Genomic DNA, 14,005 nt, shown 5'->3' with positions numbered 1-14,005 from the left:
GTCTATTTTTTCTCTAAAGAAATCACTTTTGTTCCTCCACAGTAGCCACTTGTTTGGGATAAGTCAACTACACTTTTGTTATACTATAAAGCTTTATGGGACCGAGCGAGGTGGCGCAGTGGTTAGCACACTGGACTCGCATACGGGAGGACGACTGTTCAATCCCGTCTCCAGCCATCCCGATTTAGGTTTTCCGTGATTTCCCTAAATAGCTTCAGGCAAATGCCGGGATGGTTCCTTTGAAAGGGCACGGCCGATTTCCTTCCCCATCCTTCCCTCACCCGAGCTTGCGCTCCATCTCTAATGACCTCGTTGTCGACGGGACGTTAAACACTAATATCCTCCTCCTCCTTTATGGGATCATTTTCAGAGCATGTTGAGATTTCAGTTTTTAACCTCTGTAGCCAGAATTCCTCTTAACAAGTTGAGGCCAGGGCATTTACAATCAGCTTCAGGAGTTGAAAAAGCCACTATGGGTTGTTTCTTGCTGGTCCAGTAAATAACAGCTCTTTGTGATTTAAACAGAAAACCAGTGACTGATTTCCTGTCCTGTTTGTCTACTGCCAAGTGTGTATCACTATATTCTTTTACATTTGGTTCTCTTCCCTAGAAAACTGCAGCTTCAAGTCCTTAGTCTCTTTTAAGTGTCGCATGACCCTTTTGTTTGCCAGTGAGGCATGCCTGGACCATTTTTAAAGCAACTTACTACTGCAATTGCATAAGCCTGGTCATATCTGGTTCTCAGCTGTATGTACATCAAGCTGCCTATAATTTCTCTTGAGGGAATAGTTCTCATGGCTTTTCTCTCTTTGTTTGTCGTGGGGCTCATATTGTGTGTAAGTACTTGATTGTTGTCTAAAGGTGTCGACACTTGAATGCAATTTTTCAGGATTTATTTATTTAATACTAGCTGGAAAACCTGACAGTGCCCAGGTATTCATTTTGCAAATTTTTGCTTAGAAATGGAAAGAAAAATCAACAGTGTTTGTAATGTAATATGTACCAAAAAATTTCATTCCCATACATTTGTGAAGGCACATGCATATGAATGAGAATAAAGAACATGTATGGACATTAACGGCAAAGAACATATGTATCAGATGAGGTATAGATTCTCATTTCTAACTGTATTGACTTAACAGTCTTTCTTACTTTACAGGAACAGCTAGATGTTAAAGGAAAATGTGATGCATGTAGAAGATGGACAATCTTTGCAGCAGAAACTTGGGGAGTAGGTGCTGTTAGCTCACTTCCAGAAATAGGTATATGGACTACTCATCTGGGGACACAATTAACAAACAATTTGTTTCCACACAGTGCTCACAGATTTTGTGGTCGTAACTTGCAAGTGCTCTCATTTCATGTAAGTTTTAAAGATATTGTTTAAAGACAGCAAAGTTCAGTTTCAGTACCATTTACTGCAGATCTAATTATTTGACAGTTTTTTGTTAGGTCAATTCATTTTTTGTTCCTTTCCATCCAAACTCTCAGAACTGTCTGTATTTCTTAAAAATCATGTTGCCATTTAACATCTTGTATTTCTTATACATACATCAGTCATTTGGGCCCGTATTTCAGGATCATAATTTATATATTTACTCTGACAACTCAGGTGTAAGTGTTGAGAATGCTATACACTTTCATACATGTTAATTAGATCAAAAGAAAATTAAATCTAGAAAGCTAATAAATTATCTGACCAAACTACTGACCCGTACTTACCATCAGGAAGCAAAATGTATAGTACTGCTGACAGATGCATATAAAAGTAAAAGACTCACTCTATACAGTTTTCAGAACTAGTACTTCCTTTGTTGTGAAGGAGACAAGAATATGTTTGGTAAGCTTAAAAGGGAAGGAGGGGTCACTGAGTCCCCAGAATGAGAGAGACCAACTTTTAGTTAGGATAAGGTAGAGAAAAAACTTTATAATCTTTGTCAGTCCTCATTTCAAAGTTCTCTGTGTATCCTCAGGTTCATCCTCGGGTCTAAGCAACCTACCCTTCCTTTTTAATCTTACCCAACATTTTTTATGCACCTGTCAGCAGTGTAGTTCATTTTGTCTCCTGAAGATAAGTACATTCATACACCGAAAATTTGTTCAATATAGTATTTCACTCCAGCATATATTTCTGGCAAAATAAAAACTATATATTACATTAAGGCTGAACTTCAATGAATAAAACTATATTTAGAATAATTGTACATCCCTAATATTAAAGCTAGGTGAATACCTATTACATATCTTTTTAAAATCTGTTTCATCATAAAAAAAATGCTTTCAGGTGACATACACTACCGTTTGTGGAAATTGCAATGCCAGGAAGGAAACGCATGAATTAAATTAATTTAATACCACAGGTTAGGTACACAACAAGTAACAAATGATTACCTTTTCAAATCTGTACGTGTCCTTTGAGCCCTACTATTCAGTATGTTGTGTGGCCACCACAAGCTGCGATTAGAGCTGCTATACACCATGGCATTGAATCAGTAAGGTTCTGAATATGTTCCTGAGGGATTTTCCTCAATGCAGTTTGCATCCAAACCCACAAATCAGTGATGCCAGTTACTGGAGGACCGTGACACACCAGGTGCCGACCAACCATATACCAGACACGTTCAGTGGGTGACACATCTGGCAAACATGCAGGCTGGGGAAGCAATGGTACCTGGTCACTCTTCAAAGAAGGCCTGTTCACTCCTTACAATATGTGACCAGGCATTGTCCTGTTGAAATGTGGCCTGTGCAGATGCCTGAAGCAGGGCGAGTGCCTCATGCTCGACAACCTGCGTTAGGTACTGGCTGCTGTTCAAAGTGCCCGCAATACATATGGGGTGAGATCGGTTGTTATAACCAATGACACCCCAAACCATTACACCTTGTGTTTGTCCACTATGCCGCTCCACAGTGCAGCCTTCCAGGTTGCGCTCACCACGGTACTGCTGGACATGTATATGGCCATCACTGTAGGACACACTGAAGCAGGATTCATCTGAAAAGATTACTTCTTGCCACTCAGCCGCCCAGTCACAGTGTTCACGTGCCCATTGCAGTTGGAAGAGCTTGTAGTTTCTGGACAATGGAAGCCGACATAATGGCATGCATGCAGCCAGTCCAACCTGCAGCAGGGGGGTGATGAACTATCAATGCGGACAAGTTCACACCTGTTACAGTGCTCCATCAATGAGCTAACACTGTGGATGATGCTGTATGATCCGTAATGGCCATACAGACAAGATGACAGTCATCCTGTGCTGTGGTCATGTTCTGTGGTCCAGTTCCCGCTCATTGCTGCATTTGACCTTCCTCTATCCAATGCTTCTACACGCGCATCGCTGTAATAGCAGCATGCCCTGTGAAAACCTAAATGTCATGGTATGACAACCCCATTTCCTGGGGACCAATCATTCTGCCCCATTCGAACTTGCTCACATGCCGATGTGGCTCCCTTTAATGTTGATGAGGCATACTGGTACTCACTGTATTGTTTCCACCTTGGGTGACAGCTCTGCACTGACTACAGTAGGTGCAACACTGACCCTGTTGGACCAACACAAGAGGCCTCTGCTCGGCCTACGTGTACCGTATTTACTCGAATCTAAGCCACACTTTTTTTCCGGTTTTTGTAATCCAAAAAACCACCTGCGGCTTAGAATCGAGTGCAAAGTAAGCGGAAGTTCTGAAAAATATTTGTAGGTGCCGCCACAACTTACTTCAGCCGTCGAATATATGTAGCGCTACACGGGCATGCTTTGCAGGCACAAAGATAAATACTGGCGCCAAAACCTCTGTGTCAGTAAATATATTTTTAAAAAAGGTGTAAGATGAGCTTTTTTTCTCCGCCCCGAGTTTCGACCACTGCATTTTCATACATTATCCAACGAAGTAAATACAAATTCCGTATTGTTCTTCTTCGAATGTGGCAGTATTTCAATGTACTACGAAAATCCGACTGGCAAGACTGTTTGGGATGTTTGTCAATATGGCCAACTCTACGTTCTGAATTTTTTCCTACCTGTGAGAAGAGATGGTTGCTAATAGGAACTTTTATGAATTGTGAATCACATGCAGTATTCTCTTCACCATAAGAATAATACGAATATAAACATTTTGCCATGTATTCTTTCGTGTTTACTGCTATCTCATTTAAATCCTGTCTGCCTAATAAACTATGAAACTAGTGTGAGACAACAGCAAACACGGAAGAATTACATATCATGTCATGTTTATATTCGTATTATTCTTATGCCTAATAGTGATACAGTTAGAAATCAAGCACGACAATTGACTAGATTTTTAAATCTAAGATGACTCTAATTTCCATTTTTTCGCTAATGCGACAATTCCTCTTCTTTATAGTAAGCGGCGGTAGCACGCACAAAAGCAAGCCATGCTGCGAGCGGCGACAGGTCGTAAACACACATTATCAGAATGTGACAAACAATGCATGACACAGTACAATAATGCATTTTCCACCTAGAGTGACGTAAACACTTACAACAAGGAGAACGACACTTATCAGATCAAAGAAAAATAAGCAATCGATTCAAACCAGACGAAGCATGTGAAATAGGAAGGGTACCCGTATAAATACGGATGGAGCAACTGACGCATGGCAATGGCTACCAAGTAAAGCTTAACTGTTAAGCTTACGACTCGAACCAAACTACTGCAGCTGTATCGTCATTCATTCGACCTAAATTGTGTCTCATATTACAATGGACCTACTTTGTTTCGATTTGGAGGTGCGGCCTAAAACCTTTCTCTCCTCTTGAATTTTGAGTCTCAAATTTCAGGTGCGGCTTAGATTCGGGAATTTTTTTTCCCTTGATTTCGAGTATCATTTTTCAGGTGCGGCTTGGATTCGAGTGCGGCTTCGATTCGAGTAAATACGGTACCCTGTCTTGCTGCAAAATGTATCACTTATTGCTTGCACACCCGTCGTCACTTCCACCAAGTGTGGCACTATTCGGGTAATTCCTTCTTGATGTTGCACTTTTCACAAACAGCAGTGTATTTAAAGGTTTACGCTGGAATGGGTAGGTATGAGATGATACTGTTCTTTCAGATTCAAATTCTTATAGATTCTTTATTTACCATTGACCACCTGAAGTGGAATAGGCATTTTACACTGATAGCATATTACATTTTCCTACAATAGTACCTTGAAACTAAATGAACATTACACATTCCAAATAGAATCTAGAAATGATAGTATAAACAATAAAATAATAAATAAATACTGCCAGTGATGTCACATAATGAAGACCTTAAAAATTGATGTCATTTGAGTTTACGTTCATAAATTCAGTTACATAAAAAAAGGATTAATAAGTGACCTGTTTAATAGCTTGCTTCTGAAGCTAGTTATGTGAGCTGACTGAGCTGAAAATGGAAATTGCTTAAATATTCTTGAGCTGTTGATTAGATGAGACTTTCCTGTTCTTGCCAGCCTGTCCCTTGGATATCTAATTTTATTTTGCATTTAGTGTTGTTTTTCAAACATGATATATTGTTTTTCACTAAAGTGCTGAGACACACACACACACACACACACACACACACACACACACACACACACACACAACTGGGAGTGGAAAGACTTATCTTAGGGGGAAAAAAGGACAGGTATACACTCGCACATACACACATATCCATCCGCACATACACAGACCCAAGCAGACATTTGTAAAGGCAAAGAGTTTGGGCAGAGATGTCAGTCGAGGCGGAAGTACAGAGGGAAAGATGTTGTTGAATGACAGGTGAGGTATGAGTGGCAGCAACTTGAAATTAGCGGAGGTTGAGGCCTGGTGGGTAACGGGAAGAAAGGATATACTGAAGGGCAAGTTCCCATTTCCGGAGTTCTGACAGGTTGGTGTTAGTAGGAAGTATCCAGATAACCTGGATGGTGTAACTCTGTGCCAAGATTTGCTGGCCGTGCACCAAGGCATGTTTAGCCACCGGGTGATCCTCATTACCAACAAACACTGTCTGCCTGTGTCCATTCATGCAAATGGACAGTTTGTTGCTGGTCATTCCCACATAGAAAGCTTCACAGTGTGGGCAGGTCAGTTGGTAAATCATGTGGGTGCTTTCACACATGGCTCTGCCTTTGATCGTGTACACCTTCCGGGTTACAGGACTGGAGTAGGTGGTGGTGGGAGGGTGCATGGGACAGGTTTTACACCAGAGGCAGTTACAAGGGTAGAAGCCAGAGGGTAGGGAAGGTGGTTTGGGGATTTCATAGGGATGAACCAAGAGGTTACAAAGGTTAGGTGGACGGTGGAAAGACACTCTTGGTGGAGCGGGGAGGATTTCATGAAGGATGTATCTCATTTCAGGGCAGGATTTGAGGAAGTCGTATCTCTGCTGGAGAGCCACATTCAGAGTCTGATCCAGTCCCGGAATGTATCCTGTCACAAGTGGGGCACTCTTGGGGTTCTTCTGTGGGAGATTGTGTGTTTGAGGGGATGAGGAAGTGGCTCTGGTAATTTGCTTCTGTACCAGGTCGGGAGGGTAGTTGCGGGATGCGAAAGCTGTTTTCAGGTTGTTGGTGTAATGGTTCAGGGATTCCGGACTGGAGCAGATTCGTTTGCCACAAAGACCTAGACTGTAGGGAAGGGACCGTTTGATGTGGAATGGGTGGCAGCTATCATAATGGAGATACTGTTGCTTATTACGGTATATTAATAATTTTTACTTATGGACCGTCTGACAGCAACTGAATAAAACACAATTTTAGTGCCATATGCGTTTCGCCTTTATTTTCTGCAAGGCATCATCAGTGGCAGGTTGCATGGACAGCATTCCCTGTCAACGTGTACAACACGTTGGAAATTGTCCACGCAACCTGCCACAGATGATGCCTTGCAGAAAATAAAGGCGAAACGTGTATGGCACTAAAATTGTGTTTTATTCAGTTGCTGTCAGACGGTCCATAAGTAAAAATTATTAATATACCATAATATTACACGCAACTGAGGAAGACAGGACTATAAAAGTTGTACTGTTGCTTGTTGGTGGGTTTGATGTGGACGGATGTGTGAAGCTGGCCATTGGACTGATGGAGGTCAACATCAAGGAAAGTGGCATGGGATTTGGAGTAGGACCAGGTGAATCTGATGGAACCAAAGGAGTTGAGGTTGGAGAGGAAATTCTGGAGTTCTTCTTCACTGTGAGTCCAGATCATGAAGATGTCATCAATAAATCTGTACCAAACTTTGGGTTGGCAGGCCTGGGTAACCAAGAAGGCTTCCTCTAAGTGACCCATAAATAGGTTAGCGTATGAGGGGGCATCCTGGTACCCATGGCTGTTCCCTTTAATTGTTGGTATGTCTCACCTTCGAAAGTGAAGAAGTTGTGAGTCAGGATGAAGCTGGCTAAGGTAATGAGGAAAGAGGTTTTAGGTAGGGTGGCAGGTGATCGGCGTGAAAGGAAGTGCTCCATCACAGGGAGGACCTGGACGTGTGGAATATTTGTGTATAAGGAAGTGGCATCAATGGTTACAAGGATGGTTTCTGGGGGTCACAGATTTGGTAAGGATTCCAGGGATTCGAGAAAGTGGTTGGTGTCTTTGATGAAGGATGGGAGACTGCATGTAATGGGTTGAAGGTATTGATCTATGTAGGTAGAGATACGTTCTGTGGGGGCTTGGTAACCAGCTACAATGGGGCGGCCGGGATATTGGGTTTGTGAATTTTAGGACGTAGGTAGAAGGTAGGTGTGCGGGGTGTCGGTGGGGTCAGGAGGTTGATGGAGTCAGGTGAAAGGTTTCGTTGGGGGCCTAAGGTTATGAGGATTCCTTGAAGCTCCACCTGGACATCAGGAATGGGATTACCTTGGCAAACTTTGTATGTAGTGTTATCCTAAAGCTGACGCAGTACCTCAGCCACATACTCCCGATGATCAAGTACCACAGTCATGGAACCCTTGTCCGCCCTTTTCCAGTTTCAACACTACCGCTGCTATAAAATCCACCGTTTCCAGTTCACAAACAGTTCCTTTCACCTATTAAACAACCATTTCGCCTAGTTCTAATAACTTTCGCTTTATTTCCATTTCCATTTTTCCCACATCACTGATCATTTTTAGCCACTTCCCACAGGTTTCAACGTCATTATTTCTTCGTCAGACAATTGTTAGCCTCATTTTCATAATCTGCCACCACAAAACCACTCCTTTTAATACATTTACATGTAGTTTTTTCGAAATTTTCCCAAATTGCTCCATCCTTTAACGTGTTTTGGCGGCAACACAACCTCCTAACCTTTGTGAACATCGTTGTTTACCAACCCAAGTTCACCACAGGATCAACATAGCTCAGCTTTAACCAACACTTTTTCGACTTTTTTCACACCATATCTCCAGTTGCTTTCTAGTTCACCTTTATCTCTCCCCATATATTTTTATTTTCATTTTCATTTCAGCCTCATGTTACACTTTCCACCTTCTAATACCATGTCACCCTCACAACATCCCCACAATGACCCCATTAAGTTTTATTTACATTCCCTCAGTAAACATGCATTTGCCCTAGCCATATTACGCTCCCATATTTTATTTACTCAGGCTTGTCTGACATTTGGCATTACCCCAAAAGGCCTCACACTTAAAGTTCCCATCTCTGGCTGTAACCCTTCTTTCCATCATTCCCTATACCAGTTCCAAACTGAACAATCCATTGCCCTCACCTACTTAATCCTTCACCTGCACATCAACTCAGCCAATGAAAACATCCGTCAACTCCTATCCTTAATAAAAGTCCTCAATCTTTCCTCTCCCACATCCACATCGGCTGTTCAAAGCATCCTCCTACAGGCCAACCGCAAATTAGAACAGCATGCCACCCGCCACCTCAAAAAACTATCCAATCTCCTGGTTTCCCACCTACAGAAAGGCAACTCACTCACCCTTCACAACCTTTCCAGGAAACCTCAACCTCCTCTCATTGCACACAGACCCAGTGTCTCCCATCTACTCAATCTCCCACTTCCAGCTCCACCCTCCCCCCCCCCCCCCCCCCCCCCACCAAAACCTCAAAATTCTAATCAACACAATCTGGAACCACAGCACCCTAATTCATTACTTAACCTTTCCTCCAGACCTTTCTCCCAATCCGAAACCTCTGTCCTATCCAAAGGCCTCACCTTCAGCCCTACTCCCAGATTCAACCAAACAGCCCTCGTCACAGATTTACTGTCCTACACTTGTACTCTCTGCTGGAAATATCACTTTGCCACGAAGAAAAATGATGCTAATCCTACTCCTAATGATCCAACTCCCCAAGACACTATCCAAATTGAACCCTGCCTGGAACAGTTCCGTCCTCCGTCACAGCGGGACCCACCTCCTCTTCTTCGAAATCACCCTCTCCAAACCTTCCAGGAATTTCTCACTTCCAGCCTTGCCTCTCAATCCTTCTTAAAAAAACCTTAATCCTACTCCCAACATCACCACTGCTGAAGCTCAGGCTCTCCGTGATCTGAAGGCTGACCGATCCATCATCATTCTTCCAGCGAACAAGGGTTCCACGACCGTGGTACTTGATCGTCGGGAGTGTGTGGTTGAGGGACTGTGTCAGCTTTCAGACAACACTACATACAAAGTTTGCCAAGGTAATCCCATTCCTGATGTCCAGGTGGAGCTTCAAGGAATCTGCAGAACCTTAGGCCCCCTGCAAAACCTTTCACCTGACTCCATCAACCTCCTGACCCCACCGACACCCTGCACCCCTACCTTCTACCTACTTCCTAAAATTCACAAACCCAATCATCCCGGCCGCCCCATTGTAGCTGGTTACCAAGCCCCCACAGAATGTATCTCTGCCTACGTAGATCAACACCTTCAACCCATTACATGCAGTCTCCCATCCTTCATCAAAGAAACCAACCACTTTCTCGAATGACTGGAATCCTTACCCAATCTGTGACCCCCGGAAACCATGCCACTTCCTTATACACAAATATTCCACATGTCCAGGGCCTCGCTGCGCTGGAGCACTTCCTTTCACGCCGATCACATGCCACCCTACCTAAAACCTCTTTCCTCATTACCTTAGCCAACTTCATCCTGACTCACAACTTCTTCACTTTCGAAGGCCAGACATACCAACAATTAAAGGGAACAGCCATGGGTACCAGGATGGCCCCCTCGTATGCTAACCTATTTATGAGTCGCTTAGAGGAAGCCTTCTTGGTTACCCAGGCCTGCCAACCCAAAGTTTGGTACAAATTTATTGATGACATCTTCATGATCTGGACTCACAGTGAACAAGAACTCCAGAATTTCCTCTCCAACCTCAACTCCTTTGGTTCCATCAGATTCAATTGGTCCTACTCCAAATCCCATGCCACTTTCCTTGATGTTGACCTCCATCTGTCCAATGGCCAGCTTCACAAATCTGTCCACATCAAACCCACCAACAAGCAACAGTACCTCCATTATTACAGCTGCCACCCATTCCACATCAAACGGTCCCTTCCCTACAGCCTAGGTCTTTGTGGCAAACGAATCTGCTCCAGTCCAGAATCCCTGAACCATTACACCAACAACCTGAAAACAGCTTTCGCATCCCGCAACTACCCTCCCGACCTGGTACAGAAGCAAATTACCAGAGTCACTTCCTCATCCCCTCAAACCCAGAACCTCCCACAGAAGAACCCCAAAAGTGGCCCACTTGTGGCAGGATACTTTCCGGGACTGGATCAGACTCTGAATGTGGCTCTCCATCAGGGATACAACTTCGTCAAATCCTGCCCTGAAATGAGATACATCCTTCATGAAATCCTCCCCACTCCACCAAGAGTGTCTTTCCGCTGTCCACCTAACCTTCTTAACCTCTTGGTTCATCCTTATGAAATCCCCAAACCACCTTCCCTACCCTCTGGCTCCTACCCTTGTAACCGCCCCCGGTGTAAAACCTGTCCCATGCACCCTCCCACCACCACCTATTCCAGTCCTGTAGCCCGGAAGGTGTACACGATCAAAGGCAGAGCCACGTGTGAAAGCACCCAAGTGATTTACCAACTGACCTGCCTACACTGTGAAGCTTTCAATGTGGGAAAGACCAGCAACAAACTGTCCATTTGCATGAATGGACACAGGCAGACAGTGTTTGTTGGTAATGAGGATAACCCGGTGGCTAAACATGCCTTGGTGCACGGCAGCACATCTTGGCACAGTGTTACACCATCGAGGTTATCTGGTTACTTCCTACTAACACCAACCTGTCAGAATTCTGGAGATGGGAACTTGCCCTTCAGTATATCCTTTCTTCCCGTTACCCACCAGGCCTCAACATCCGCTAATTTCAAGTTGCTGCCGCTCATACCTCACCTGTCATTCAACAACATCTTTGCCTCTGTACTTCCGCCTCGACTGACATCTCTGCCCAAACTCTTTGCCTTTACAAATATCTGCTTGTGTCTGTGTATGTGCGGACTGATATGTGTGTGTGTGTGTGTGTGTGTGTGTGTGTGTGTGTGTGTGTGTGTGTGTGTGTGTGTGCGAGTGTATACCTGTCCTTTTTTCCCCCTGAGGTAAGTCTTTCCGCTCCCAGGATTGGAATGACTCCTTACCCTCTCCCTTAAAACCCACATCCTTTCGTCTTTCCCTCTCCTTCCCTCTTTCCTGATGAAGCAACCGTTGGTTGCGAAAGCTTGAATTTTGTGTGTATGTACAATCCTCACACACAAATAAAGAAAAGATGTTATGTGGACATGTGTCCAGAAACGCTTAATTTCCATGTTAGAGCTCATTTTAGTTTCATCCACCTACACTCAATGGAGCACGTTATCATGATTTCATACGAGATACTCTACCTGTGCTGCTAGAACATGTGCCTTTACAAGTACGACACAACATGTGGTTCATGCACGATGGAGCTCCAGCACATTTCAGTCTAAGTGTTCGTACGCTTCTCAACAACAGATTCGGTGACCGATGGATTGGTAGAGGTGGACCAATTCCATGGCCTCCACGATCTCCTGACCTCAACCCTTTTGACTTTCATTTATGGGGGCATTTGAAAGCTCTTGTCTACGCAGCCCCGGTACCAAATGAAGAGACTCTTCGTGCTCATGTTGTGGACGACTGTGATACAATACGCAATTCTCCAGGGCTGCATCAACGCATCAGGGATTCCATGCGACGGAGGGTGAATGCATGTATCCTTGCTAACGGAGGACATTTTGAACATTTCCTGTAACAAAGTGTTTGAAGTCACGCTGGTAAGTTCTGTTGCTGTGTGTTTCCATTCCATGATTAATGTGATTTGAAGAGAAGTAGTAAAATGAGCTCTAACATGGAAAGTAAGCATTTCTGGACACATGTCCAACTATCCAATCTCCTGGTTTCCCACCTCCGGATAGGCAACTCACTCACCTTTCACAACCTTTCCAGCAAACCTCAACCTCCTCTCATTGCACACAAACCCAGTCTCTCCCATCTACTCAATCTCCCACTTCCAGCTCCACTTCCTCCAAAACCTCAAAATTCTAATCAACACAATCTGGAACCACAGCACCCTAATTCATTACTTAACCTTTCGTCCAAACCTCTCTCCCAATCCAAAAACTCTGTCCTATCCAAAGGCCTCATCTTCAGCCCCACTCCCAGATTCAACCAAACAGCCATCGTCAAAGATTTACTGTCCTACACTCGTACTCTCTGCTGGAAATATCACTTTGCCACGAAGAAAAATGATGCTAATCCTACTCCTAATGATCCAACTCCCCAAGACACTATCCAAATTGAACCCTGCCTGGAACAGTTCCGTCCTCCGTCACAGCGGGACCCACCTCCTCTTCTTCAAAATCACCCTCTCCAGACCTTCCAGGAATTTCTCACTTCCAGCCTTGCCTCTCAATCCTTCTTAAAAAACCTTAATCCTACTTCCAACATCACCACTGCTGAAGCCCAGGCTCTCCGTGATCTGAAGGCTGACCGATCCATCATCATTCTTCCGGCGGACAAGGGTTCCACGACCGTGGTACTTGATTGTCGGGAGTGTGTGGTTGAGGGACTGCGTCAGCTTTCAGACAACACCACATGCAAAGTTTTCCAAGGTAATCCCATTCCTGATGTCCAGGTGGAGCTTCAAGGAATCCTCAGAACCTTAGGCCCCCTGCAAAACCTTTCACCTGACTCCATCAACCTCCTGACCCCACCGACACCCCGCACCCCTACCTTCTACCTACTTCCTAAAATTCACAAACCCAATCATCCCGGCCGCCCCATTGTAGCTGGTTACCAAGCCCCCACAGAACGTATCTCTGCCTACGTAGATCAACACCTTCAACCCATTACATGCAGTCTCCCATCCTTCATCAAAGACACCAACCACTTTCTCGAATGCCTGGAATCCTTACCCAATCTGTTACCACAATTTTAATTGCTTTCATCTCTACCTCTTTTAACAATTGTAGTATAATCTGCTGGTCATCAGGGTTGCAAAGGACTGTATTTAATGACAATCAATTTAGTGCTACTTCCATGCCATCTTGCATCAAAGCTTGCAAAACTAATGTGTTCTCATGCTGAGTTAGCAATGTTGTCTCATCAACTTAACAAATAACAGAGTTGGTAAGGAGTGGGGTAAATCAGAGAGTTGAGAAGCAGTGGGGTAAATCATTTATTGCAATTATTAAAAAAAGAAGGGCCCAAGGAGAGAACTTTGTGGGACCCCTGTTTTAATTTCTTGCAGCTGTGAGTGCCTGTTTCTAACAGAGGCAAACTGTTTCCTATTGGTTGGGTAAAATACAATTACGTGCCTGTTTCTGACAGAGAGAACCTGTTCCCTATTGGTTTGGTATGAAGCAATTGCTGCCAGTGCAGAGCCTTGTACACCAAAGAATTTTAGTTTAGCAAGTAAGGCATAATGATTAATACAGTCAAATGCCTTCTTAAATCACACAAAATGGGTGAAGCTTTATTTTTATTCTCAAAGTCTATTGTTACTTCATTGACAACTGAGAGAACAGCAGTGGCAGTATTTATTCCCTTG

At 43.9% G+C, this 14,005-nt stretch overlaps 1 protein-coding gene across 2 annotated transcripts in view; it reads left to right on the top strand.

Moving 5' to 3' along the window:
• The window catches only part of LOC126474501 (ionotropic receptor 93a), a 198,241-nt gene that overhangs the window by 65,969 nt on the left and 118,267 nt on the right, over window positions 1-14,005 (top strand). For both annotated transcript variants that reach the window (XM_050101977.1, XM_050101971.1), the window contains exon 6: window positions 1,160-1,363. In XM_050101977.1, coding sequence (XP_049957934.1) covers window positions 1,160-1,363 — 204 coding nt within the window. The remainder of the gene's footprint in view (window positions 1-1,159; window positions 1,364-14,005) is intronic.

This window comes from Schistocerca serialis, chromosome 1 (genome assembly GCF_023864345.2).
Source record: "Schistocerca serialis cubense isolate TAMUIC-IGC-003099 chromosome 1, iqSchSeri2.2, whole genome shotgun sequence".
In the NCBI taxonomy this organism is placed as follows: Eukaryota; Metazoa; Arthropoda; class Insecta; order Orthoptera; family Acrididae; genus Schistocerca; species Schistocerca serialis.
Note: the sequence above shows the minus strand (reverse complement) of the source record. Positions and strands in the feature narration are given on the sequence as shown.